This window comes from Bos taurus, chromosome 1, assembly GCF_002263795.3.
Source record: "Bos taurus isolate L1 Dominette 01449 registration number 42190680 breed Hereford chromosome 1, ARS-UCD2.0, whole genome shotgun sequence".
Lineage (NCBI taxonomy): Eukaryota > Metazoa > Chordata > Mammalia > Artiodactyla > Bovidae > Bos > Bos taurus.
The window spans coordinates 145297812-145325300 of record NC_037328.1 but is presented as its reverse complement, the minus strand read 5'-3'; the positions used below and the strand labels follow the sequence as shown (position 1 = coordinate 145325300).

Sequence of the window (27489 nt, the reverse complement as noted above, 5' to 3'; positions counted from 1 at the left end):
ACTGTGGTCCTCCGCCCCTAGCCCGGAGGCCGCGAGCGAGCAGGTACTGGGGCTGCGTGGTCCGGGAAGGTTGTGAAGGTGCGGGCCGGGCTGCAGGGAGCGCGCGCGGGTCACACGCTCCCAATGCCGGAGTGCGCGCAGGCCGGGCTTTGGGGCTCAGGGGAAAGCACCAGGTGCAGGAGCTGCGGGTGCTGGGGTGGGCGCGGGGACACGAGCTGGGGGCTCCTGGTCCCGGGATGGGGTTGGGCGCGGGGGCGCCGGAGATGAGTGCGGGGGCAGTGAGTCCCATGTGCCGCCTCGTCCCACGTGCCGCCTCGTCCCACGTGCCGCCTCGCCCCACGTGCCGCCTCGCCCCACGTGGCAACCCCGGCGCATTCTCCGAGCCTGGCTCCGGGCAAGAGGGGGAGCCGGGCTGCGTGTCTGGTCTCCAGCCAAGCCTTTGTCGTTTCCTGCGTCTGGAGTCTGTAGGTGTGAACATCTTCCCCTTGGAGCAGCTCCTGACGCGGTTGGAGCCGGGTGCTGGAGAGTGTCCAGGGCCGTGGGACACTCTGCACCTCTCCGGAAGGCACGCTTTCCCCCCACCTGTGCTAGAGAGCCTCGGGAGTGACCGTCACACGTGTGTTCATGGGATTCCTCGCCCCCCGGGTGTCCGGGCCGCAGGTCTCAGAAGGCCAGCGGGAATCTGGAAGCAGTTGTCTTCCAGCCCACCCAGAGCGTGCAGGTGCCATAGTCCTTGGAGCTCCTTGTTGGGCCCCCTTCCCCACTAGCCCATACCGAATCAGCAGAACTGCCTCCCCTTGCGGGTTTGGGAGCCAGGTGTCCAGGCCCGCGGGGTTCGGCTGGGCAGCCCACCCAGCGGCCTTTGCTGGACTGCAAGAACTGGCGCTGCCAGGATGCTTACTTTCAGAGGGGGCATTGATGGGTTTAATGACCCCAAGTTACAGCTATCTGTGCTAGGCAGAGATGACCAGCGTGTCCAGGGGGTTTTCAACTTGTGGGTTTGATGTCCACAGTAGGGATGCCCAGATGGTTTTCCTTTTTACTCTTTGGAATACAAACTGTCATGTGATCTGGAGGGCACAAGGCTTTTCTCTGTTCAGTGAGCACATGGCAGCCTGAGACAGTGGTGGCTCTCCTGAAGCGCCAGATGAGAGCCATGGTGTTTGGTTTGTCTTGGTCTTGGGTCTCCAGCCTTCCCAGGTGCTGGGAGCACAGAACTGGAGGGCGCAGATGGGAGCACGGGTCGTCAGAAGGGGCCTTCCAGGATGATGGTCAGGACCTTCTCCTGAAGGTCCTCATCTTGCCTGCGGCTTGCCAAGGTGCCGGGCAGTGCTTCCTTCAGCGGCCCACCTGCCTCCTTGCCCTGAGCTCGGGCACCTCGCTTGCCCAGGGTGCCCTGTTTATGTGGCCGTCAGTATATGACGGGTCCCTCCGGCTCTCCTTCCTGGGCCTGAGTGTTTGGAAGAGGACTTTAATCTTAGCCATGGCAGTGCCCTCATGTGAGTCGAATAAATGAACAGGGTGGGTAATCCTTGAGGCCCCCAAGGCCGCCAGGAACACAGGCAGCGCCCGGCCCCCCAGGGAGAGCCCAGCTATGCGTCCACTCTTTCTTCTGCACCCCTGGGTCCTATGCTCTGGTGTGGCCGCCTGTGCTCCCTGGATGGGCACAAGCCCTCCCTGTGACCCTGCAGTCCAGCTGTGGGCGCATGCGCTGGCTGCCCTCCGCCTGCTTTGGAATCTTTGGGAAGTACGTGGGGTGGTGCATGGGGGGACACGTGTTCCAAAATGGGCCCGGCCTCCTGGCCACTCCAGTGCAAATCAGTGCCATCGCTTATGGCCCCGGGTGGTGGTCTCACAGCGGCCAGGACACCAGCCCCTCGAGCCTAGCACTCTGTCTTCGGTGAGGCCTGTGATGAGTGACAGGTCAGCCTGCCTCGAGGCCCCCTCCCACAGCTCTGCAAGGCCTCTTACATGGGGTGTAAGAGGTGCTGGCGCAGGACAGGCCAGGACTGTGACCCCCACCCCCCCCAAAGTTGGAGGAGGGCCTCGTGTGGGTGGGAGGGGCAGATCTTTAAGTGACACTCAGGAGAAAACATAAAGCAGAAATGAAAGTGACCATTTCTGAAGGGAACCCCACAGGGTCCGGGACCTTCTGAGCTTTCCAGGTCTTCACTGTTGCTTCTGCTCCCCTGGCGTGGGGCGGGATGGGGGTGTGGGGGGTGGGCGGGGCTGGGCTCCAGGGTCACTGGGCTGTCCACCAGGCCGTAGATGTTTCTTAGGACAGGCGGCTGCCTTTGTCTGGGGTGGGCGTCTTGGCTCGTCCTTGGAGAGTGGGTCCCTGACACCAGGGCACAGAAAAACACAGAGGCAGCCTGGGTCCCTCCTTCTGGAGTGGTCAGTGGACCTCCCTGACCTCCCCAGCACCCTAGTCCAGATGAGAAGGCTGCTTTCTTTCTGCCACCCCAGGGAGGAGCAGGCCTGAGGTTGTGCCTGTGTCGTCTGGAGCAGAAGTTGGTGCAGAGGCAGGTAAATGGGAAGGAGACCCACCAACCAGTAGGCTGCAGCCCAGAGGAACGAGGCGCAGGTGAGCCTGGGCCCTCCTCATCCTGTGGTCCACGGGCTGAGGAACCCAGGCTTCTCTCACTGGCTGGGGGAGGAAGGTGAGGGACTCCAGCAGCGAGCTCAGCTTCCCCAGATTGCAGGGATGGGGTGGCCTGGAGGGGAGCAGCTGGTGGGACACTCCCAGAGCCCCCATGTAAAGCCCGAGGGTCTGCAGACCTGCCCCCCACCCCCTCACCAGCTCCCTGGCCATCACAGGGTGTGGACTCTTGCAGATCTGTGCTGCTGGGGAGGGCAGTGGTCCACCACTCTGTTGTGACCCTGAGAACTCTTGGGACCCTTAGGGCTGGGCGCCGGGGTGTCTGAGCGCTGGGGGTTGTGGTGCTGGCCTCAGATACTGGGGGTGGAGCTGTCATCAGCTCCTGTTGTTTGGGAGTGCGGGGGAGGAAGGGGTAGGGGGGGCGTGTCAGGGAGCAGAGTCCTTCCTGCCTCAGACCTACTGACAGCCTCTCACTCTCCTGGGACTCTCAGAAGCACCGCCTCAGGCTTCAGAAGCTGTGGGAGTCCAGGAAGTAGAAATGAAGAAGCTGGTGTGCTCTGGAGTCTGAGATTTCTGCCCTGGGAATCAGAATTCGGGGGCACCAGGTAGGGAATCTCTGTCAACTCTGGAGACAACACCTTTCAGAACAGGGACCCCTGAGCCCCTGGGGACAGGGAGCATGGGGACTCCTGAACTCTTGAGCCTGTGGGGGCTGGGAGCATGGTGGCCTGTAGGACCCTGCTCCTGGGGACCCTAGGGACAGAGAGTGTGGGAACCCACTCCTGGGGGCCCTGTGTTTTGTAAGTTCTTGGCTGTTTACCCCATGCTGGGTGCTCAGCTGACTGAGGGTCTCCGTTTTCCTGGCACTCAGGCAGCAGTGGCCCAGGAGTCATGAGTGGGCTTGAGGGGAGTCCTGGGGCTGGAGTGGGGGCCGTGTGTGCCCGCCTTAAACAGAGTCTTTCTGCTGGAGCCACTTGGCCTGTGTGCTCTCCGGGAAGCCACATCTCCCAGGGGTTTCTGGCCCCCCTTCTTGGCTGGTGTTTCACTTAGTTCTTGAGAAGGCTGGGACCAGGTCCTAGGACCCAGTAACCCCCCGGGCCGCTGCTGCCTTCCTTGTAGCCTCACAAATAAACCCACCAACCTCGGCTTCTCCAGGGGGTTACTGCTGTGACACCCCTGCCCCGTTTTCCTCACGGAAATGAACGAGAGAGGAAGGAAGAACTTGCTCATCAGACCATAGCTCCCTTGCTGAGCGTGGCCCAGGCCTGCCCGGGGAGGTGGGAGGGGTCTTATGCTGCCCCCATCATGGACCTCTGTGCTGTTCCCCGGATGTGTCCCTGGCCTCCCGGAGGGGCTGTGTGCCCAGCAGGGCCTCTTCCTACCCCTTTCCTCTTGGCTGTCTCAGGACTGCTCCTCTGCTGTGCCTGGCACATGGACATGCCTGGTGATGTGACATTGAGACTCCAGCCACAAGAGCAGTCATCAGACCTTGCGGTGGGAGGTCCGGCAGAGGGGTCGTGTCTGCCTTGGACCTCTGGGGCAGGGCACAGGGGTCCTGCCTGCCCACTGGCCCACAGTAGGCGGCACTATGAGCGCGTGACTGGACCCTGGGGTCCCTGGGGACCTGTATCTTAAATTGCATTTACTTTCGGTTATTTAGCATTTATGGGCCCCACGTGGTTCCTGCCACTCTATGGATCTAAGGCCCTGGAGCCCTCAGAGGTGGTGACACCCTAGCTTGGGTGGGCCTGGCGTCTGGATGGTCACAAGCTCCAGGTTGAGGGCATAGGGCTGGGGCTGGGGGCCCCTTCCTCTGTGTGATGTGAGTTCTGGTTGAATGACTTGTGTGGTGGGGAGCCCGTCACCGCAGAGTTTTTGGGGGAGGCGGCTGCAGTTGTCTGCTGAGCCACCCTGACTCTAGCTTCCCCTTCAGGTGCGATGTCCCGTCCATTTCCTGGCAGCATGGCGCTCTCTGTCCCAGAGGTGGAGAAGCAGATGCCAGCAGAGCCCCAGCCCGGCCATGAGCAGCAGTCCTGGTGGTGCCTGGTGTTCTTCCTCTGCTTCTACGGCTTCATGGCCCAGATGCGGCCTGGGGAGAGCTTCATCACGCCTTACCTCCTGGGCCCCGACAAGAACTTCACGCAGACTCAGGCACGTTGGGCGCGCATGCGGGTGGGACGGGCCAGAGCACGGGGGCTGCATGGCTGCAGGCGCTGGCAGCCACCAGTCCCTGTGGGGTGGTGGCAGGTCTGGTGGAGGGGTTGTGCCCGCCGTGGGCCTCTGGGGCAGAGCCCAGGGGCCTCATCTGCCTGCCCACCCATCTGTGGAGCCCTTGCTTCCAGTAGAGGCCTGTTTGCGGAGAGGAATTACAGAAGGAATTTGCCTTTTGCTTAGCAACAAGGACAAAGGATCTCATTGGAACCCGACTAATAAGCTTATACCCCATGGGAGTCTTGCGTCAGAGTAAAAGCAGCAGCAGGCAATGTCCCTGCTGGTTTCCGTCTCCATAAAATAAATCAAGAGGACTCAGAGTCCGTTGGTCGATGGAGCACATGGTCAGGGTCTGTTCACCACCCCTCCTCGTCTTTCCTTAGGACCACCTGCCACCCCAGAGCCTCACCCTAACCCGGTCTGTTCCCTGCAGGGTGACCTTGGCCTCCACACCCCCTGCCACTGGTGCTGGACCCCACTGGGTCCCACGGGGATTTCCCGCTTGATTTCTTCAGGGAGCTCCTGCCTCTCCCTGGTCCAGGGCTTGGCCCCCACCCCTCAGTGACCCCAGAATTAAGCCATATGGAATCGCCATGCATACGAGCCTGCCCCCTCAAAGTAGCCCTCTTGGGAAACAGACACACCCGTGTGCCCTGGCGTCATGCCTGGGCTCAAAGCCATGTGTGTGTGAGGGCTCCAACCCCACGGCCAGAGGGGTGACTTCCCAGGTGAGTCTGGGGTGGGGGGCCTTGCCTCCTTCCAGCACTGGGTATGGCATGTCCCCCATTCACTGACTGGCTGGTTCCCTGGACGCCACTCTGTTCTGCAAGGGCCTGTCGTCCACTGCCAAGATGACTTAGGAGTGAGCCCCGTGGGACGCTCCATTAAAATAACTACAAGGAAAATCGCTATAGTAAACTCCCACTTGCCTGCCCTCTCAGGTCACAAGTTAGCGCTTAAGTAGTAGGTTCCAGAAATTAAGCTGCCCACCAGGCCTTGGATGTGACCCGAGATCGGCAGAGGCCTGTTTGGGGACAGCCCGGTGGGTCTGTGGCCACAGTCACTTCTCCCACATAGATACAGGCTGATACTACCCAGGGACTCAAACCACCAAGAACCCCCTCCCCCGCCTTGCTCCAAGGGTCTCTGAGGTCTCCAGCTCATCCCATCCCCCAGGGGAAACGCTGCTGCAGTCGCTTCCACCCTCTGCAGCGCAAGACCGGGCCCTGACTCCATTTCATCAGCACCCACAAAGTGGTGTTGAGTTTGTGCCCATCTGATAGACGAAGGGCTTGCTGCCGGGCTTGGATTTCCTTGATTTCTGCTGCAGCGTCTCATGTTCCTGGCTGTCCCCAAGCCTGGCCTTGCCAGCTTCCCCCTCTGCGGGCGTCTGCCTTCCTGTGCCTGGTGGGCTTCTGGCACTGGGAGGCCCGGTGTCTCCTGTCCACCAGCTTCCTCCCCACTTGCCACGTCCTCTGGGCCGCAGTTTCACTGTGAACTCAGCCCCATTCTTCCCGGTTTGTGCTGAGTGTTGCCTGCACACACATCTGGTACCCCCCGCCCCCGCCCTGGCTGCCCTTTGGTTCATGAAGCACTTCCTGGCAGGTATGAGGTTTGTTTTGCACCTTGGAGCCTGTGACTCCTCTGCTCCTGAGCTGCCTGGGTTGGGTCCTGCAGCACCCCCCCTACCTCCACGATGACCCCGGCCCAGGACATTTTACACAGTAGTCCTTGCTGGCCCGTGGCTGACCCTGCCTGTCACTGGTGTGACAGCCCCTGTCCTGCCCTTGCTTCCTGCACCCCTCTGGGTGCAGCCAGGTGTAGGCTGTTGACGCCACTCCTCTTGGAATTCTGGTCACCTATGGCCTGGCCCTGCCCTGCACCCCTTGTCCCATGGTCCTCAGAGCCCATGGCATCCTGTCCTTGTCCTGCCTGCCATGGCGCCCCGGCTAAGCCTCCTGTTGGCTGCCCGGATCCTGGTGTGGGCATGGCTTCCTTGTCCTGCCTGTCAGTCTGGATCTAAGCCTGTCCACACCGAGGTGCTGGGAACATGGCCCAGCAACACTGGGTGGGCCAGGATGAGGCGGCCCTCGTGCCACCTGCCACAGGGACTCCATGGGTGCCGTGCTCCCCGCAGTTCCCAAATACAACATGGGTCTGCCCCCTGGCCTGCGTGCCTGCCCAGCTGGAGAACGCGGATCCAGGGCCTGGGCAGCAGCGAGGGGACAAGGAAGAACGGCTGGCCTCCTGCGGTTCTGACCCCAAGGCCCCGCAGCTGTGCAAGCTGCCTGCCAAGAGGGCTCGACCACTAATAGGGGTTGTTTGATGTTCCCGGAATTTTCCATAAACAAGGCTCTGACCCTGTAGCCAGTCCCCATGGCTCTGGGACCAGCACTGGTTTTTCAGCACCCCTGAGAACAGATTTGCACCAAGACTGTCTTGGACTGTCCCAAAGTTCTAGTGCTCAGTATTGGGTGGCTTCCAGCGGATGGGGAGCCCTGGAGGCAGTGAGTGTGTGGCCAGCTTGGGGTCCCGAGCATAGACTGAGAAGCAGTGCCGAGGCCTAGCCAGTTAGGCTGTAAGTTCTGGGTGGACAGACATGATGGCTGCAGAAAACCATGGGTGAGCCTCCAGGAAGCGGTGGGCTCAGCTGGGCCCCGCATGCTGACCTGGGCTCAGCTCTGGGCCCTTGGTGCATCTGTGAAGTGGGCCTTGGTGTTAGCAGGTGGTCAGGCGCAGTCAGGGTTAGCGCCCTGAGCTGGGTGGGAACCAAGGGAGGCCAAAGCCTCTGAGAGCCCAACAAGGCCAGAGGCTCACCTGTTGTTGCCCCTGGCTGGTCTGAGCCATGGCTAGGCCCTGGGAGGGTCAGTTGCGGTCAGATGGAACTCCTGGGAGGGTCATTTGGGGTCATATGAGGCCCCTGGGAGGGTCAGGTGGGGTCATTTGGATTCCTGTAGGAGACCACCTGCTAAACATCCAGCTGGGCCTCGGGAAAGGCTCTGAGCACAGGCTCCCTCCTGTGTGCATCCCCCAGGAAAGGGCGGCGGGGCCAAAGACTTGGGTCTCTCAAAAGCTGGGACCTCTTCCTAGGGGGCAGGCCCAGGGTGCCCCTTCCTGGGCAATGGGAAGACATCTGGCTCGCATCCCAAGGGGGTCTGTGGCTGTGGCCTTGCCCTGCGTGCCCAGGAGGGAGTGTCCTGCTGGGTCGGCCCTGTCTGAGTGGAGAGCTGAATGGCCAAGGCCATGGACAGCTCCCTTGGTGAAGCTGGGAGTCCTGGCTCCCATGGAGGCAGCTCCTAGTCCTGCCTGACAGGTGGGGGTGAGGGCCCAGCTTTGCTCTCCTGCATGGCTGGTGCAAGGGTGGCTGTAGCGTCCCCTGTGCCCTGGGACCGAGTGAGACCAGCCCGCTGAAGGCCTTCCTCAGCTGCTGGCAAGAGTGTAGATTAGTCACAGCTCTGTTTTCTATATTGTTAGATTTAAGGTGAAATCCTATCATGTTATTTCATTAGAGACAAGACTGGATCACCGTGGCTTAGCATGTAGTTACTGATTATTTTCAGCACACTTACCAGCGCTCTGCAGGTGTCAATACCAAACTGCTTCCTGAGGAGCACGCCCTTGGGGATGGGATCAGAGTGGAACACGTTTGGGGGTCTGGTTGTGCGTCTCTCTGTTTCCTCGGATGCCCTGGACAGCCCTAAGTGCTGCACCTGTTTGAAGGACAGTACTCGTCACGTAGTCCTGATGGGGCACTGTGATAAAGGGGCACAGAAGACGGGGTGACTTGGGGGTGCATGGGGTCCATGTGGGGCTTGCAGGTGCTAGGCCCAGCCCAGCAGACGTGACAGCAAGGACCGTGCTCTGGGGCTGGGGGTCATGCATGTGCTGTCCCACAGGTCACCAACGAGATCACGCCGGTGCTGTCCTACTCATACCTGGCCGTGCTGGTGCCCATCTTCTTGCTGACCGACTACCTCTGCTACAAGCCGGTGCTGCTGCTGCAAGGCCTGAGCTACGTGTCTGTGTGGCTCCTGCTGCTGTTTGGCTCGACCGTGCTGCACATGCAGTTCATGGAGTTCTTCTTCAGCATCACCATGGCTGCCCGCATTGCCTACTCCTCCTACATCTTCTCGCTGGTGCCCCCTGCCCGCTACCAGCGCATGGCCAGCTACTCGCGGGCCTCAGTGCTGCTGGGCGTCTTCACCAGCTCGGTGCTGGGCCAGCTGCTGGTCACCGTAGGCAGGGTCGCCTTCTCCACGCTCAACTACATCTCGCTGGCCTTCCTCACCTTCAGCCTGGTGCTGGCGCTCTTCCTGAAGCGCCCCAAGCGCAGCCTCTTCTTCAACCGCGGAGTCCCCGGACCTGCCGGGGCCGCGCCCTCTGAGCTGGACCAAATGAACCCGGGCCAGGCGAAGGCCGCGGGCGCGAAGCCGGGCTGGCTGCCGGCCGCCTGGCGGGACTCGACGTTCGTGCGCATGCCGGGAGAGCTGGGCCGCGCGGTGCGGCTGCCGCAGCTGCGCCTCTGGTCTCTCTGGTGGGTCTTCAACTCCGCCGGCTACTACCTGATCGTCTACTACGTGCACATCCTGTGGAACGTGGTTCACCCCACCACGGACACCACCAGGGTCTACAACGGCGCGGCGGACGCTGCTTCCACGCTGCTAGGTACGCCCCGCCCCCTGGGGCGGCGACCCTGACCACCCGGATGGCCGTGACGCGACTTGTCTCCCCAGGTGCCCTCACCTCCTTCGCCGCGGGCTTCGTGAAGATCCGCTGGGCGCTGTGGGCCAGGCTGGTCATCGCGGTGGTGACGGTGCTGCAGGCGGGGCTGGTGTTCCTCATGTACAAGACTGACGACATTTGGTTGTGCTACGCGGCCTTCGTGCTCTTCCGCGGCTCCTACCAGTTCCTGGTGCCCATCGCCACGTGAGTCGGGCTGGGGCTGGCAGGTGGCCTGAGAAACTGGAAGTGGCAGGGGGAGGAGTGGTGGGTGGCTGGAGGGCCATGGACGGTATGTAGCAGAAGGCCTCCTTCCAGAAGGTTCCATGGGGAGCAGCAGGGTATGTACTGCTCATGTTGGAGCGTGAGCCCCAAGTGCCTTTAGCCAGGAGCCGCCTTGCCCACAGCATGCCCTGTCCAAGCTGCCAGGACCCTAAGGCTGGGCGAGGAGTCTGGCCTGTGTGGGTGTCCCCTCTGCGCCCCCCATGAGCCTCTGGTGTCCACACAGACTGGACCTCTGAAGTCCTGCCTCCCGGCCCTGAGGTCCTGTCATGGGTGACTCTGAGGCCACTCCCGCCCTCTCCCGCTTCTGGGCAGAGCGGCTCACAGCAGCAACTGGGTGACCCAGCTGGCCTTCTGCCCAAAGGAGACCTTCCCTGATGCCCGTGGTTCCTCACACCCCTGGCGACGCTCCTGCAACTGCCCGGGGATGTCCCAAGAGCTTCCTGCCGACCCACTGTGGCTTCCAGAACCTTCCCCGGCCACGTCCTGCTGGGTCTGGCTCCTGACCCCTCAGTGCACCCTCTGAACCAGACCTCTCCCACCGTGTGTTCACCCCAGACACACGTTTTCACACCACGCATGTGACACACAACACATACTCAACATCCATACCCAGCAGGTGGCCTGTCATTGTCCCCAGCAGTTTGCCTCCAGTTCCCCTCTGCGCCCCGTCTCCCCAGGGACACCTCGTCCTGACGTGGACCGTCCACTCTGGTCACACCCATGTGAGAACATGTGCCCCCACCTTGGGTTGAACTTGGATGGTGTCCTCAGACTCCTGCCCCTCTGCCACCCGCCCCCCTGCCCACGGCATGGTGGCCTGGCTCCCCTGCACCGCCTCATAGTCCCCCTGCGCGTCAGACCCGTGCTTGCCCTGGTCTGTGGGAGGAAGCCTGGATCAGACTTGGTCCTTTCCTTTCCTAGGCCAGTGCTGCCCAGGCGCCCAGACCACACCCTGGCCCTGCTGGCACGGTTTATGCTCCGCCGCCCTCCTGCCCCTGTGGCCATGGCTGCCTTCCCCAACTGCCTTATGGACGTGGCCCCGGGCCTGGCCTCCCACACGAGCGGGACGCTGCATCCTCCCATCCTGACCTGCTCTCAGCCCGTAAGCGCCCCACCTCTCCTGCCGCCGCCAGCATTGTGGAGAGGGCGCCAGGGCCCATGGTGTCTTCCCCTCACTTCTCTCAGGACACCTCGTGTCTCGTGTGTCAATTGTAAAAGCCATGGGTGTTTGTAGCAGAAAGATCAAATACGATGCAGAAAGGGTCAAATATGAGACAGGCCCCCCCTCAGGCCCCGTGGCTGACATGTGGGTGTCAGGCTGCCGGGGTCATCGCTCCCCCACCTCATAAGTCTGAGGCTCTGTGTCCAGAGGGCATTGTTTTTGGTCTTCCTGGTGACAAGGCCACCGTCTCCAGTATCTCCCTGAGACGAGTAGCTCAGAAGCCTCACCCTCTCACCTACATTTTTCTTCTGAAGTTCTGATAATGGCCTCAGGTGGTTCTGGAAGTGGGCCAGCCAGGTCAGAGTTCACGAAAGGAAAGGGTTTAAGAGATGCTGCGGACACAGCTAGGCAGGCGCACAGCCTGCATGGCGGGCGGAGGGTGGCTCGTGGGCCAGCGGCCCCTCCTGCTGTCCTGGCCAGTTCACACCCATGAGTTTCCCGCTGGGATCTCCTATTCCCCGGTCGTCTGCAGCCCACATGTGGGTGTGGTGGTGGGGCCTTTCACAGAGTGTGTAACCATGTTACCGTTGGCTTTAATCCCACTCGTGGAGCTCTGGCAGCAGCATCTCCCCCAGTTGCACAGGTGGCGTCTTGTTCTGCCTGTACCCGTGGGACCTGGCTGGGCTCCTGTTTGCCAGGAGTTAATCTATCGCTTGAGTTACTGTGCGCCTGCCCACCCTGGCACTTCATGTACGTCTTGTCGTCCCAACCCTCCCGCACCCCCAGCAGAAGCTCCCCAGCCTTTGTCATTCTATGTAAGGCTTCTTGGCTATTTTTGTTCACTCATTCTTCGGAACTTGAGAACGTTTCCTGTCTAGTTTCTTTTAAGGCACTTTGGGGCTTTTAATTGAAAGTGTGTTCAAATGGTAATTTCTGTGCAGAGCGCTGGAAGCACTGAGCATATTAATTCCTCTTGCTTCTTTATTTGTTTTATGGGTCTTTTTCTAATTTACTGACTCATTTAACAGCAAAGCACTTTAAATCCGGAATTTTCCTCGTGCCCGTCTGTGCCTGTGGTTGTGTTAACACCCTGCTTTCAGGGGGACGGTTTTCTGAGAGCCCTGTAATGATGACAACTTATTTTGTCCCAGGGTTTCCAGGAGGCTTTGTCTCCTAGGGCTTCCTTCTGCGCCTGGCTCTGCACTCCTTTTATGGGTCATGAAGGGAGGATGTACAGCTCAGAGCACAGGCCCAGGGCGGTGGGCAGCCCAGGCGCTGCGTGGGCCTCATGGTCTCCCTGCAAGCCCTGCAGCCTCGGTGGACCTGCGGCTGTTCTGGCTGCCTGAGGGCACTGCCACCTAGCTGCGTCTTCTGCATCTCTGGGCGCGTCTCACCCCGGCCATCTGACCTCGGCCCGCTTCCCTGTGAAGTTTTCAGATCGCGGCTTCTCTTTCTCAAGAGCTCCGTGCCCTGGTCTTCGGCATCAACACGTTCCTCGCCACTGTTCTCAAGACCGTCATCACCCTCATCGTCTCCGACAAGCGGGGCCTGGGCCTCCCGGTCCACTCTCAGGTAAGCTCCGCTTTCGGGCTCACTTCCTGGCGGAGGGAAGCCTCAGGGTGGGTTGGAGGAGAAGTCCTGGCCAGGCCTCCTGGTGCCCGCCCGGCCAGCAGTGCCACCCCTCCCGGGACCCAGACCATAGACACGCTGCAGGCAGGGGCATGTCTAGCCAGACTCTCTGGACTGAGTGGGAACAGGGAGGGAAGGCTCAGAGGGCAGGGAGGCCGAGGGCCACAATCTGGCTGCCTGGTGCCAACCTGTGCAGCTCTCTTGCAGGGCTCAGGTTGGGGCTGCGAATGCTGCCCACATTGGGCAGTGCAGCGGGCATGTGCAGTCAAGTCCAGTGAGACCTCTGGGGTCTCCGAGGCCAGCCTGGGTACCGGTCACTTCTGCAGGAGCTCTCGGGGCCCTGGGTATCCCCTACACTGGCTGAGGTCCCGGGAAGGCTGGAGGCATGGTCCTGAGCATTTCCTGTGCCCTCCGACAGGCCTTCCTGCAATGGGTCCTGCTCCTGGGACAGCTCTCTGTGGGGGCAGATGAGAGCGGAGCTCCAGGGTTTATTGACCTTGGTGCCTGTCAGCCCCTTTCCCGACCCCTCCCTCTATCCAGTCCTCTGTCTCCTGAGAAGAACGTGAGACCTGGGACACACTCAGGCTGGACTCCCGGTGCCTCAGCCAGGGCAGGACCTCTGAGTGAGCTGGAACTAGCCAGAGAATGGGCCTGTGGAGGGTTGTCACTGGGCTCCTTGGTGCAGCCTCCACCTGCTGGGAACTGGGCCTCCCTGGGGTGTGGCGGCTCCATGAAGTCCAGCCCTCTGTCCAAGGGTGCCGGGTCAGCCTTGCCCTGGTGACTCCCTTGCCAGAGCTGACCAGGGAGAAAGTTCCAAGCACAAGAGACCCTCATGTTCAGAAGAGGGATTTTTGGCTGGGGTTCGGAAAGGACATCAGGGCCTGTGGCTGTTTGTGTCCACCCGAGCAGGCAGGTCTCGGCCCTGCCTCCCCAGGAGGGTCCCCCAGGCTGAACACTGGGGACTGTGGCTGAGCAGGGTGGCTGAGTTGGACTCAGGCCCATGGGGCGTGTGTGACTGCCTACGGCTGGGCGGGAGGGGCAGTCCAGAGGCACCAGACCTCTGTCCGGAGGTGGTGGGTTGGGCCCTCCTTCACTGGGACCCACTGGTGAGGCCTCCCCTCTGGAGCAGCAGCCTCTGCAGGGAGCACCATTGCTTCCTGGCTTGACTGTGGGCCTTGCTGGTAACCGTCCACCTGGCCTGGGAGGGGCCTCCACACCCAGAGGTGTTCCCCCTCCCTGGAGCGCCGGTCATCCCGGCTCTGGGCGGTGGGGCTTCTCAGGGGCTCCAGGCTGGGGCAGGGCTGGACTTCAGCCCAGCCCCACCACGTGGCACTTTATGGCCTTGCCAGGTCAAGCTGACATCATATCGATTTTTGTTCAGCTGCTTTAATTTCCTGGTTAAAAGGGAGCTCTACAGGCTTGCTTGTAATTAGAAATTACGGATCCTGGTAATTTCCGGCAGGAAATTCATCCGGCAGGAGAGTCATCCCTGCTCCTCTCACTGCTTCCGCATGTAGTGCACTAGGGGCCCATCCCTACGTCATGGGTAGTGAGAGTGGGGGTGGGGAACGGAGCTGGTGGTGAGAACCAGCCCAGAGCATGTGGGGAGCTGGCCTGGGGGGCTGGCTTTTGAGTTAAACGGTATTTCTGGGTCACCACACACTCACGGGGTAACAGGTAATGCAGAGACTCATACCCAGCCTCCCCATTGGCCACATCCTACAGTTCTGGGGTGCAGGCACTAGGGGGATGTGGACCCCACAGTTGAGATGGGAGCGTGCCTGCCCATCCCCTGCAGCCACGCCGGGCCCCACTCCGCCTCCTCCCTAACCCCAGCAGCCCTGGTTTTGCCCCCATTTCTGTAGTGTTGTCATCTTGAGAGTGCCTTTAGGTGGAACCCTATGAGTCAGGATTGACTTTTAACCACTTATTCCAGCTCCTAGAGACACATAGCTACTCCCGTTGGGTCCTGTGCTGTGTGGGTTCCCTGGTGACTGGACCCAGGCTCTTACCTGCTTACTGCCAGGAGCCCCAGCTTGGTCCAGTTGGGGGCTGCTCTAAACATTGGTGTATAGCTTTCTGTGTGACCCTGGATTTCCGTTTTTCTGGATAAATGCCCTGAAGTGCAGTCATTGAGTCCTGGGGTGGCTGCCAGACTGTTCTGCACCATTTTTTAATTCTCACCAGCCATGCCTGAGGAGGCCGGTTTCTCCACATTCTCACCAGCCTTTGATAGGGCCACCATTTGTTTAGCCATTCTGAATGGTGTGGAGAGCTGATCCCTGTGGTTTTTAATTTGCATTTCCCTGATGGCTATGATGGGCTTCCCTGATGGCTCAGACAGTAAAGAATCTGCCTGTAATGCAGGAGACCTGGCTTCGATCCCTGGATCAGGAAGATCCACTGGAGAAGGGAATGGCTACCTACTCCAGTATTCTTGCCTGGAAAATTCCTTGGACTGAGGAGGGCGGCTACAGACCACGGGTTCGCCAACAGTCCGACACCACTGAGCATGCACACACTCGTCCCCTGATGGCCGTGACGCTTCTCTTCTTCCGTGCAGCTGCATGCTCCTGGGTGAAGAGTGTCTTTCTGCCCATTTCCTGGTCGGGGCCTTTGTCTTTTTAATCTTGAGTTTGAGCATGTCTGTTATTCTAGATACCAGTCCTTTGTCGGACATGTGCTTTGCAGGCATCTCCCAGTCCATAGCAGACCATCTTGTCTTCTTAATAGGTCTATTTGCAGAGTAAAAGTTTTTAATTTTGATGAGGTCTGATTCATTCCTTTGTCCTTTTGTGGATTTAGTTTTGGTGTTACATAAAATAATTCTGGGCTTCCCAGGTGGCACTAGTGGTAAAGAACCCACCTGCCAATGCGGGAGACATAAGAGATGTGGGTTCGAATCCTGGGTCGGAAAGATCCCCTGGAGAAGCAAATGGCAATCCACTCCAGTATTCTTGCCTGGAGAACCCCATGGACTGAGGGTCCATGGTGTTGTAGCCACGCTTTCCGGGAAACAAACTCACTCAGAAGGACAATGCAGATAGTGGAGTGCAGTTTATTACACCGGCGGGCCCAAGGCAGAGTCTCCTCTTAGCCAAGGACCCCGACCAGCATTTGTGAAAATCTTTTATACCCCATGTGTACGTGTCTGAACCCACCACCCCAAATTCCTTGAGACTTACATAAACCAAGGGAAATACAATCCCAATAACCCCATCATTCACATGCTCATGTGCTCAGTCAAACAATTAGCCAATAATCAATAAACCCAAGGTTACACTCTGATAGATACACAAAAATTTATGGCCTGTCTGGAGGAAGGGGTGATTAGTGTATGTCTTCTCTTAGGTGATGAGTAACCTAGATACGATCTTCAAGGCTCCCCTGTCTGGAGGGGGTCTTATCCTTCTGGTGTTGTTTTCATAGGCACTAACCACAGAGTTCAGAGTCCATTGGGAAGGTGGCCAAGCATGATCAGCATGAACAGGCCTAAGATGGAGTCCAGGCCCTATGAATTCCTTCTTCAATAGGGTCACAGAGTCAGACAGGACTGTAGTGACTTAGCACAGAGCACATAGTAGCTCTGCCTGGTTCTGGGTCCCAAAGATTTGCCCCAGCTTCTTATTAAAGTTTTGTAGTTCGATACCTAAGTCTGTGACCTGTTTTGAGTTAACTTTTGTGTAAGGTGTGACATTAATGTTGTTCCATTCCTTTTGTCTGTGGATGTCTAGTTGCTCCAGCACCGTTTGTTGAAAGACTGAATTGCTTTTTCACCACTTGTGTGAACTTGCTTCTGGGTTCTCTGTTCTGTTGGGCTGGGTGCCCACCCTTCCTCCACCACCACACTGTCCTGCTTGTGTAGCTATGTGGTAAGTTTTAAAAGTGGGCACCCTGATTCCTCCAACTTTGAAAATTTTTTCAGAATTGTTTTAGCTATTAGAGTTTCTTTGCCTTTCTCTCTACATTTTCGAGTAATCTTGTCTGTATCTACAAAAACTTTTGTTGTGATTTTGCTAGGAATTGCATTAAGCTTGTTTATCAGTGTTGGGAGAATAGATATCTTTTAGTCTCTTGAGTCTTCAACCTGTGAACATGGTATGTCTCTCCGTTTACTTGGATCTTCTTTGATTTCTTTCAGCATTTTGTAGTTTTTGACATGCATGCAAGCACTGTGGTGCTGTGCATGTTTTCTTAGGTTTATTCCTAGGTGTTTCAGTGTTTTGTGAGCAATTGTTATGTGATATTTTTAGTTTTGGTGTCTGCATTAATCTGCAAGGACTGCCATAACAAAATATCACAGACTGGGCAGTTTGTGCAACAGCAATCTATTCTCTAACAATCTGGAGGCTGGAAGTGTGAGATCAAAGTGTTTGCAGGCTTGGTTCCTCCCAAGGCCCCTCTCCTCACTTGGTCTTTCTTCTGTGTGCACTCCTGGTAACTCTGTCTCTTGTAAGGACAGCAGTCATACTGGATCAGAGTTCTACCCTCATAACCTCATTTAACCTTAATCACTCCTGAAAGGTCTTACCTCCACATACAGTCATACTGGGGGTTAGGGCTTCAACAATGAATTTTGAAGGGAGACAGTTCAGTCTATAACAGTGTCGTGTTCATTGCTAGTTCAAGAAAGAAAAAAAAGAAGGTGAAGTCACTCAGTTGTGTCCGACTCTTGGAGACCCCATGGACTGTAGCCTGCTAGGCTCCTTCATCTGTCCATGGGTTTTTCCAGGCAAGAGTACTGGAGTGGGTTGCCATTTCCTTCACCAGGGGATTTTCCCGACCCAGGGATTGAACTCAGGTCTCCCACATTGTAGACAGTCGCTTTTACTGTCTGAGCCACCAGGGAAGTCATGCAGACCTCATTTTATTGTACTTCACTATACCATGCTTTGAAGATACTGACATTTTTACAGGTTGAAGATTTGTGGCAACCCTGCATTGTTAGATGGCAGTTAGCATTTTTTAGCAATAAAATATTTTTATTAAGGTATGTACATTTTCTTTTTAGACATAATGCTATTAAACACTTAATAGACTATAGTATAGTGTAAACATAATTTTTATGTGTACTGGGAAACCAAAAAATTTGTGTGAGTTGCTTTATTGCAATATTTATTGGGGTGGTCTGGAACTGAGCAATATCTCTGAGGTCTGCCTGTATAAGAAACACATTGACTTGTGTGTGTTAATCTTGTGTGATCTTGTTGAGGTCACTTATTTGTTCTGGGAGGTCTTTTCTTACATGTTTTTAATTTACTTTCTTGTCTTATTGCGCTGGCTAGAACTTTTGTTTTAACTGTTTCCTTTGTTTTACTTCCTTTGGATTTATTTTGCTCATCTTTTTCTAGGTTCTTGAGATGGAAGCTTAGATTAATGATTTGAGACTTCTTTTCTAATATTTGCATTTATTGATATACATTTCCCTCTGAGCCTGCTTTAGCTACATCCTACAGATTTTGATATGTTGTATCTTCATTTTCTTTCATTTCTATGTATTTTTGTCTCTTTTCATACTTTCTCTTTGACCTATGATTATCTCAAAATGTTTAGTTTCCAAGTGTTTTGATTGTTTTCCTATCTTTCTGTTATTGCTTTATATTTTTGATTCTATTCTTTTGTAATCAGAGAACACAATCTGCATTATGTCAAGGTTTGTTTTATGGCCCAGAACGTGGTCTTATCTTGTTATATGCTGCATGGACACTTGAAAAGAATGCGAATTCTGCTGTTTGGGGGTGGAGTATTCTATAAATACCAATTACATCCTATTTCTGATGGTGGTATTGTTTTTTTTTTCTGTATCCTTATGGATTTTCTGTCTGGCCTGTTGTTGAGAAAGGAATGTTGAAGTTTTCATTTATAATTGTGAATTTGTCTATTTTTTCTTTCAATTCTATCATGTTTTTGCTTCACATTTTTACAGCTATTTTTGTATACACAGGCACGGTGTGTCTTGGTAGACTGAGTCTTTTAACATTATATAATGTCCTTCTCTGCCTGTGGTCATTTTCTTTTCTCCGAAGTCTACTTTACATGATATTCACATAGCCATTCTGCTTTCCTTTAGCTTTTTTCCCCCCAACTTTAATTTATTTATTGGCTGTGCTGGGTCTTCATTGCTGTGCAAGCTTTCTCTAGTTGCGGTACATGGACTTCTCATTGCAGTGGCTTCTCTTGTTGCTGAGCACAGGCTCTAGAGCACGTGGGCTTCAGTAGTTGCATCACATGGGCTCCGTAGTCGCAATTCCTAGGCTCCAGAGCACAGGCTCATCTGTTACGGCACACAGGTTTAGTTGCTCTGTGGCATATGGGATCATCCCAGATCAGGGATTGAACCTATGTCTCCCCCATTGGCAGGTGGATTTTTTTTTTTCTTTTTTTTTTACCACTGAGCCACCAGGGAAGCCTCTGTCTTTTTATTTTTAACCTTCAGATCAGATCAGATCAGTTGCTCAGTCGTGTCCAACTCTTTGCGACCCCATGAATCGCAGCACACCAGGCCTCCCTGTCCATCACCAACTCCCAGAGTTCACTCAGACTCACGTCCATTGAGTCAGTGATGCCATCCAGCCATCTCATCCTCTGTTGTCCCCGTCTCCTCTTGCCCCCACTCCCTCCCAGCATCAGAGTCTTTTCCAATGAGTCAACTCTTCGCATGAGGTGACCAAAGTACTGGAGTTTTAGCTTTAGCATCAGTCCTTCCAAAGAAATCCCAGGGCTGATCTCCTTCAGAATGGACTGGTTGGATCTCCTTGCAGTGCAAGGGACTCTCAAGAGTCTTCTCCAATACCACAGTTCAAAAGCATCAATTCTTCGGCGCTCAGCCTTCTTCACAGTCCAACTCTCACATCCATACATGACCACAGGAAAAACCATAGCCTTGACTAGACGAACCTTTGTTGGCAAAGTAATGTCTCTGCTTTTGAATATGCTATCTAGGTTGGTCATAACTTTCCTTCCAAGGAGTAAGTGTCTTTTAATTTCATGGCTGCAGTCACCATCTGCAGTGATTTTGGAGCCCAGAAAAATAAAGTCTGACACTGTTTCCACTGTTTCGCCATCTATTTGCCATGAAGTGATGGGACCGGATGCCATGATCTTCGTTTTCTGAATGTTGAGCTTTAAGCCAACTTTTTCACTCTCCTCTTTCACTTTCATTAAGAGGCTTTTGAGTTCCTCTTCACTTTCTGCCATAAGGGTGGTGTCATCTGCATATCTGAGGTTATTGATATTTCTCCCGGCAATCTTGATTCCAGTTTGTGTTTCTTCCAGTCCAGCATTTCTCATGATGTACTCTGCATATAAGTTAAATAAACAGGGTGACAATATACAGCCTTGATGTACTCCTTTTCCTATTTGGAACCAGTCTGTTGTTCCATGTCCAGTTCTAACTGTTGCTTCCTGACCTGCATACAAATTTCTCAAGAGGCAGATCAGGTGGTCTGGTATTCCCATCTCTTTCAGAATTTTCCACAGTTTATTGTGATCCACACAGTCAAAGGCCTTGGCATAGTCAATAAAGCAGAAATAGATGTTTTTCTGGAACTCTCTTGCTTTTTCCATGATCCAGCAGATGTTGGCAATTTGATCTCTGGTTCCTCTGCCTTTTCTAAAACCAGCTTGAACATCAGGAAGTTCACGGTTCACGTATTGCTAAAGCCTGGCTTGGAGAATTTTGAGCATTACTTTACTAGCGTGTGAGATGAGTGCAATTGTGCAGTAGTTTGAGCATTCTTTGGCATTGCCTTTCTTTGGGATTGGAATGAAAACTGACCTTTTTAACCTTACTATATTTTTACTTATTTTTAACTTATTTTTAAAATATTTTTAAATATTTTAGTTTAAATATTTTAATATTTTAAAATAATAACTTATTTAATATTTTTACTTATTTTTAACCTTACTATATTGTTATACTTGAGTTTCTTGTAGATAGCATATGGGTGTCATGTTTTTTTAACTCACTCTGCCAGTCTCTTTCTTTGATTGATTTATTTAGACCATTTATATTTAGTGTAATTGTGCTGTCTTAGAACTTCCATCTGTCGTTTCATTTTTATTTTCCTTTTATTCGCTGCCTTTTGTTTCTGTTTCCTTTTCCCCTGCCTTGTCATATGTTATTTACAGATTCTTCAGAACTTCATTTTGGGTTATCTGTTGTATAATTTGAGTGTATCTCTTGTGATAACTTTTTTGATAGTTGCTTTGTGTATTAAATGGCCAGTTGTAGTAAGTATTGAAATCTCACCTCCTTTAAGTCACTTTTCTCTCCACTGTCTATAGTACAAGTGCCTTATTTATTTCCCCTATATATCATTAGAGCTGCCTAAGATGGGGTTATAAGTTTTACTTCAGCTATCAAACATTTAGGAAACTGGAGAGAAGAAAAGTCTATTTATCCATAATTTTGATCACTGTTGTTTCTCCTTCTTGATGTCACAGGTTTCTGATCATTTACCTTCTGTTTAGAGAACCTTCTTCAGGCATTCTTTCAGGGCAGGTCTGCTGGTGACAAATCGTTCTCCGTTTTTCTTGACCTGAGAGTATCTTGATTTACTTTTCATTTCTGAAGGATGTTTTCAGTGGAATAGGTTTCTGGGTTAACAGTTTTTTTGTTCAGCGTGTGAAAAAATATCATTTCCTTGTGACCTTCTTGGTTTCTGGTGAAAAATCCACTGTCGTTCTAATTATTTTTCCCCTACAATGTCATTTTTTTCTGGCTGCTTTCAAGATTTTCCCTTTTTCTTTGTCTTTAGCTTTCAAAACTTTGATTATGATCTGTGTTGGTCTGATTTGGGGTGGGTGTTTTGTTTGGGGTTCCCTCACACTCGTAAGGGGCTTCCAGGGTGGCTCGGTGGTAGAGCATCTGCCTGCCAGTGCAGGAGACGGGAGATGCAAGTGCAGTCCCTGGGTTGGCAAGATGCCCTGCAGGGGGAAATGGCAACTCAAGTATTCTTGCCTGGAAAATTCCATGGACAGAGGAGCCTTGTGGGCTGCAGTCTGTGGGGTCGCAAAGAGTTGGGCATGACTGAGCAACTGGACGTGATACACACGAAGCTTCTTAAATCTGTAGGTTTACCTCCCTTGCCAGAGTTGAGACATTTTCACGGCCATTATTCCCTCCAGTGCTTTTTCAGTTCCATCCTTTTTCTTTCTTCTTGTTTTACTCCCATAATGGTGTTTTGTCCCCTAGAGAATGCGGCTCTGCTCGTTTCCCTGTCTGTTGTGTTGTTTCGATTGGCTCATTTCTATTGTTGCCTCTCCCAGTGCACGGATTCTTTTCCCTGTTCCCTCCATTCTGTTGTCAAGACCATGTGTTAAGTTTTTATATTGGTTACTTTCTTCTTTTACTGTAACTTTTCTTCTTTATCTCTTCCATTTCTTTTCTGCAAAGCTTTATCATCTCTTGTCATCTTGGTATCCGTGTCTGTTGGTTGCATTTCATTCATTTAGAGAACTTTTTCTAAGTTTGCTGAGTGACTTTTTTAAGTGAAACCTGTACATTTTGGCCATTATGTTATGAGAGTCTAGATCTTATTTTTTTTAAAATACTTATTTATTTGGCTGCTTTGGGTCTTAGTTGCAGTACTTGGACTTAGTTACTCTGAGGCATGTGGGATCTTAGTGCCCTGACCTGGAATTGAACCTGCGTCCCCTGCATGGCATGGTGGATTCTTAACTACTGGACCACCAGGGAAGTCCCTCTGGATCTTATTTAATCCTTTGTTTTAGTTGGCTTTTCCTGACACCACCCTTGCAGAAGACTAGGAGCTTGTACCTTTTTACAGCCAGGTGGGGTGGGTGTCCAGACTCCCCACTCAGCCCTCCTCACACTGAGGGGTGGGTGGGGGCAAGGATGGGAGTGCCAGCTCCCCACGTGGCCACGTGGTTGGGAGGGCCTGGGTGCCTCGTTACCCTGTGGCCTCCAGTGATCCTGGTGGGGGCAGAGCATTCTTGCCACTGCTGGGTGGGTTGAAAGTCCTGACTCTTCAGTGAGTGGGGGGCACCGCCTGCTAAGAGCGACAGCCCAGGCTTTCCGTGTGGTCTCTGTGGGGGGGGAACATTCCAGCTCCCCACCGGGCCCTGACCAGACGGGGGGCGTCACAGCCTGGGTCATGAGGGTGGGGTGGAGTAGAGTGGTTCCCATTCTTCAGTGTCCCGTCCTGCTGGGCCGGTGGTCCCTCTCCTGATCCTTAGTTTGGAGCAGCTTTTGTTAGTGTTGGTTTTTTCCCCATGTGTTTTGGGATTTCTGGTTTGCTGGCTTCTTTTGGTTCCTTTAAGAATACAGGCAGCAGAAAGAAGAAAAAACCCAGGGAACACATTGCCGTGTTGCTCCTCGGATTCCAAGGTCGAGGCTGGTCTGCACGTCCAGCTTTCAGTCACCTTCTGAGTGCTCTCTGTGCAGTGTCCAGGGCTTCACTCACACTCAGAGAGAAACCGGCAGGACATGCCAGCCCCAGGTTCCTGGGAGTGAAGTCTCTGATGGTTCACTTCCTGGTTTTGTTTCTGAAAATGAGCTTTCCTAGGAGGGCTGAGTGTGCTGGTGCCGAAGGGGGTCTTAGGGAGCCCCCCTGGGGGAGTGGAGCTCCGGGCAGCTGGCCCACAGATGAGGGAGACACCCTGGACCCCTGCCCCTGGTGATCTGAGATTCAGGTGGGAGGGTCCCCTGTGCTGGGCCCAGGTCCCTGTGCATCACTGCTGGGCAGCTTCACAGGTCACCGGGTTCGGGGCTGCCCAGGCCCCAGGGCTGTGGGGGCTGCGCTGGGCAACCGGATGGTCTGTTCCCCTCCATCAGGCTCCACCCACAGAGGTATGAAGACTTGGCCCCAGAGCCAAGCTCACATTTGCTGTCACACCCAGTGATCAGAATGCCTCAGGCAGGATGCAGAGGCTCAGAACTCCTGGTGTGCCCCTGCTTGGCTGGCCTGTGGAGGCCTGGGTGCCCTGCCCCCTCTCCCCAGGCATTCCTGTGACCTCCCTGTGCCTCTCTGTTCCCCTGTCTGTGGTGCCTGTGTGCCCCTCCCCCTCCCCTAGGTGCTCCCCCGACCTCACCTGCCCCCTCTGTTCCCTGTCCCTGTTCCCTGCATGCCCCTCCCCCTCCCCCAGGTGCTCCCCTAACCTCACCTGCCCCCTCTGTTCCCTGTCCCTGTTCCCCGGGTGCCCCTCCCCCTCCCCCGGGTGCTCCCCCGACCTCACCTGCCCCCTCTGTTCCCTGTCCCTGTTCCCTGGGTGCCCCCTCCTCCAGGTGCTCCCCCGACCTCACTTGCCCCCTCTGTTCCCTGTCCCTGTTCCCTGGGTGCCCCCTCCTCCAGGTGCTCCCCTGACTTCACCTGCCCCCTCTATCCCCTGTCCCTGTTCCCTGGGTGCCCCTCCCCCTCCCTCAGTGCTTCCCTGACCTCACCTGCGCCTCTCTGTTCCCTGTCCCTGTTCCCTGGGTGCCCCCTCCCCCAGGTGCTCCCCCGACCTCACCTGCCCCCTCTGTTCCCTGTCCCTGTTCCCCGGGTGCCCCTCCTCCTCCCCTAGATGCTCCCCGACTTCACCTGCCCCCTCTGTTCCCTGGGTGCCCCTCCCCCTCCCCCAGGTGCTCCCCTGACCTCACCTGCCCCCTCTGTTCCCTGTCCCTGTTCCCTGCGTGCCCCTCCCCCTCCCCCACTGCTCCCCTGACCTCACCTGCACCTCTGTTCCCTGCGTGCCCCTCCCCCTCCCCCACTGCTCCCCTGACCTCACCTGCACCTCTCTGTTCCCTGGGTGCCCCTCCCCCTCCCCCACTGCTCCCCTGACCTCACCTGCACCTCTCTGTTCCCTGCGTGCCCCTCCCCCTCCCCCACTGCTCCCCTGACCTCACCTGCACCTCTCTGTTCCCTGGGTGCCCCTCCCCCAGGTGCTCCCCTGACCTCACCTGCCCCCTCTGTTCCCTGTCCCTGTTCCCTGGGTGCCCCTCCCCCTCCCCCACTGCTCCCCTGACCTCACCTGCACCTCTCTGTTCCATGGGTGCCCCTTCCCCTCCCCCACTGCTCCCCTGACCTCACCTGCACCTCTCTGTTCCATGGGTGCCCCTCCCCCTCCCCCACTGCTCCCCTGACCTCACCTGCACCACTCTGTTCCATGGGTGCCCCTCCCCCTCCCCCACTGCTCCCCTGACCTCACCTGCACCTCTCTGTTCCAGTTCCTTGTCTACTTCGTGTACTTCCTGGTGCTCTTCGCCGCCTACTTCCTTGCTGCCGTGCTGGTGGGCCTGCGCCACTTCCAACAGAGCCGCCACCAGCCCCTGCCGGCGGCCCAAGAGCTGATGAGTCCCATGCAAGAGAAGGCCACGCAGGACGGAGCCCAGCTCCCAGCCCTGGAGGATGGTGTGTTTGCTGTGGGGGAGCTGAGCCCACAGTCTGAGGCCAAGGCCTGACCTCAGCTGACTGGCTGTCCCGCCTGGTGGGCAGTCAAATTCCTGACACTGCAGGCAGCAAGCCAGACCTGAACCTCAGAGCTCCCTGTCTTCTCTGTGTCAGCAGCCAGGTCTCCGGCATCATGTCCACATTGTCACCCTGTGGCAGCTGTGACTGAGGCCCTGGTGGTCTGTCCTTGGGACCCACGGTCCGTGGGCCAGTGGCCTCCACGAGGGGTCCTTGACTTGCTTTATGGCACCCAGAGCATGGCACCCCTCAGCCCTGCCTCATGCCCTGGCTGTGACCCCCAGCCTGCAGGGCATCCTGGCCACTGGGGGCTGCTTTGCTGTCCCTGCCTACTCTGGGCCACTGGTGGGGTCCAGGTGCCCACCCAGCCTCCCTGCTTTCTCCTCCTTGGGAGGCAGGTCCCACTTGTCCCAGGGAGTCAGCAAAGTGGTCCCAGATGCCAGTCTAGGGGACCCAGCCCCCACGGGATATTCTGGGCTGTAGGGGCCATGTTTCTGGGCCGTGGCTAAACTGGGACATTTGCAGTTGTCCTGGTGATTTTGTTTTCAATGATGCTCTGTACCTTTTTTAAAAAATGGACATAAGTGCAAATCCTTGTCCAGCTTATTTCTGGGGGAGAAGCAGGGCACTGGAGGGGTGGTTCTGTCCAGTGGAAGGGCCTCAGTTCCAGACTTCACCCCAGACCCTCTCCTTCCTTTGCTCAGAGCTGGGTTGATGCTGTCCCCCTCCTGGGAGCTGCTCACGCACCCGCCCCACGGGGACTTGCCTGTGCCACCCTGAGCACTGCCCTGGTGCTTGAGAGCCAGCCATACATCCTCTGAGATGTGATGCCCAGACACGTGATATGGACATGCAACCCACGTGAGGGGGCACCTGATTCCATGTGTCCACCAGGCCAATGGAGGGGCCCAGCCCTGCCCCTAGCCACAGGCAAGGACCCGACCCTGACCTGAGCTGATCCCAGCTCCTCCTGTGGCCTCTGGCCTTTATTCAAGGTCCACAGAAAAGGCCGGTGCTCCAACTTCAGAGCAGGATGCCTGCTGGGGACAGGGCTTCCAGAACTGGCTGCCCCTGGGGTCCCCGAGGTTGACTTGGGTGAGCGGGCCATCTCAGGGCACCCTGAGGGTTGAGGAAGAGGCTGGACTTCTGGTAAGTCACAGCCAACAGGTCATTCAGGGCAGGTGGTCCCCTAGTGGGTCCGCGGGAGACGCCATAGCTTTCCCTGGACCCTGCCGGGAAGAGGCAGCAGCGAGCACCGGTTCTGCCATCCTCGGAGAACCAGCGGGGCTTCAGGGAAGAGGGCTTGCCTCTGCTACTGACCCAGGAGGCAGGGCTCTGCTCCAGGCCCCCACGACCTGCTCCTGGACCCCAGGAGCACCCCCCGGTGTGGCTGGCCCAGTGGCCTGGTCCTCCTGCTCCCCCTGCAGCCTCCCACAGGCGCTGGCCCCCTGCTCGGCCTCTGCCACCCCCAGTCCTGAGCTCCTGTTCAGTGCAGTGTGCACGCCCCTCAGAGGTCAGATGCCTGCAGCAGCTGTGGGACACGGCTGGGTCAGGAGCCCAGGGCACAGACTACCCGCACGGCTCTGAGGGGCTTGTGAGGCTGCTGGCCGCCCCCAGGGAGACCTGAGAGAAGATGGGTGTGTGGCACCTGTGGCCTCCACCAACAACAGTTACATGCATGTATCTATATCTCATATCTGTACACCTGCGTGTATTTGCTCAAATCCGTGTACTTCTGATGTCCATGTACCTATGCATACCCGTACATACCTGCACGCATGTGTATGCATGCACACCAGTGCACACCCGTGGCAGCTCTCTATATCCACGCACATCTGAGGATTCAACCGTGGATTGAAATTATATATTTTTAATGCAGAAAGCTTCAGAAAGCAAAATAGAGTTTGCCATTTTCCAAAATAGAGTTTCCATTTTCTATTACCATGGTGTGTACATTGTATTTACAGCTGTTTCTACAGCATTTTTTGGGCTACCCTGGTGACTCAGCTGGTAAAGAATCCATCTGCAATTCCAGAGACCTGGGTTTGATCCCTGGGTTGGGAATATTCCCCTGGAGAAGGGAATGGCAACCCACTCCAGTATTCTGGCCTAGAGAATTCCATGGACTGTAGAGTCATGGGGTCGTAGTATTAGGTATTAGAAGTAATCTGAGATAATTTAGACTATGTAGAGGGATGTGCATAGGTTACATGCAAGTATCACACCATTTTACATAAGAATTCCTGAGCATTCCTGAGCTCAGGTTTTGGTACTGTAGGGTTGTTGGGACCAATCCCCATGGGCCTGAGGGACGACCATGCATCTGAAAACCCTTGTGGATCCACGTGCGTCCGTGTACACCTGCACATCTGTGTGTACGTGTGCACTATGCACCTGTGTACTTGTGCACACCTGTATATACCTGTGCATACCTATGCGTATCCGTGCATGTCTGCACACCTGCACATACCCCT

General features: G+C 55.5%; 1 protein-coding gene across 11 annotated transcripts; it reads left to right on the top strand.

Annotated features, from left to right (window-relative positions):
• On the top strand, positions 1-25606 carry SLC19A1 (solute carrier family 19 member 1). Of its 11 annotated transcripts, none has more exons than XM_024992331.2 (9): positions 1-43; positions 2467-2526; positions 3091-3204; positions 4533-4750; positions 8707-9475; positions 9544-9736; positions 10736-10916; positions 12407-12548; positions 24775-25606. In XM_024992331.2, the coding sequence occupies exons 4-9, from the start codon at positions 4538-4540 to the stop codon at positions 24993-24995; spliced, it is 1719 nt and encodes a 572-aa protein (XP_024848099.1). In that variant the 5' UTR covers positions 1-43; positions 2467-2526; positions 3091-3204; positions 4533-4537; the 3' UTR covers positions 24996-25606. The 11 variants fall into 11 exon arrangements, with proteins under 11 accessions (XP_024848099.1, XP_024848101.1, XP_024848092.1 ...); XM_024992333.2 differs by having other exon boundaries at positions 2467-2584; positions 4561-4750; XM_024992324.2 differs by having other exon boundaries at positions 2467-2584.
• The last annotated feature ends 1883 nt before the right edge of the window (positions 25607-27489 follow it).

What these genes read in the sequence shown, in the direction of transcription:
- SLC19A1 (XM_024992332.2), top strand. Translation starts at nt 4,538, where the DNA reads ATGTCCCGTCCATTTCCTGGCAGCATGGCGCTCTCTGTCCCAGAGGTG. An exon ending in AGAACTTCACGCAGACTCAG is followed by an intron (nt 4,751 to 8,706) that starts GCACGTTGGGCG and finishes GCTGTCCCACAG; the next exon opens with GTCACCAACGAGATCACGCC. An exon ending in GCCTCCCGGTCCACTCTCAG is followed by an intron (nt 12,549 to 24,774) that starts GTAAGCTCCGCT and finishes TCTCTGTTCCAG; the next exon opens with TTCCTTGTCTACTTCGTGTA.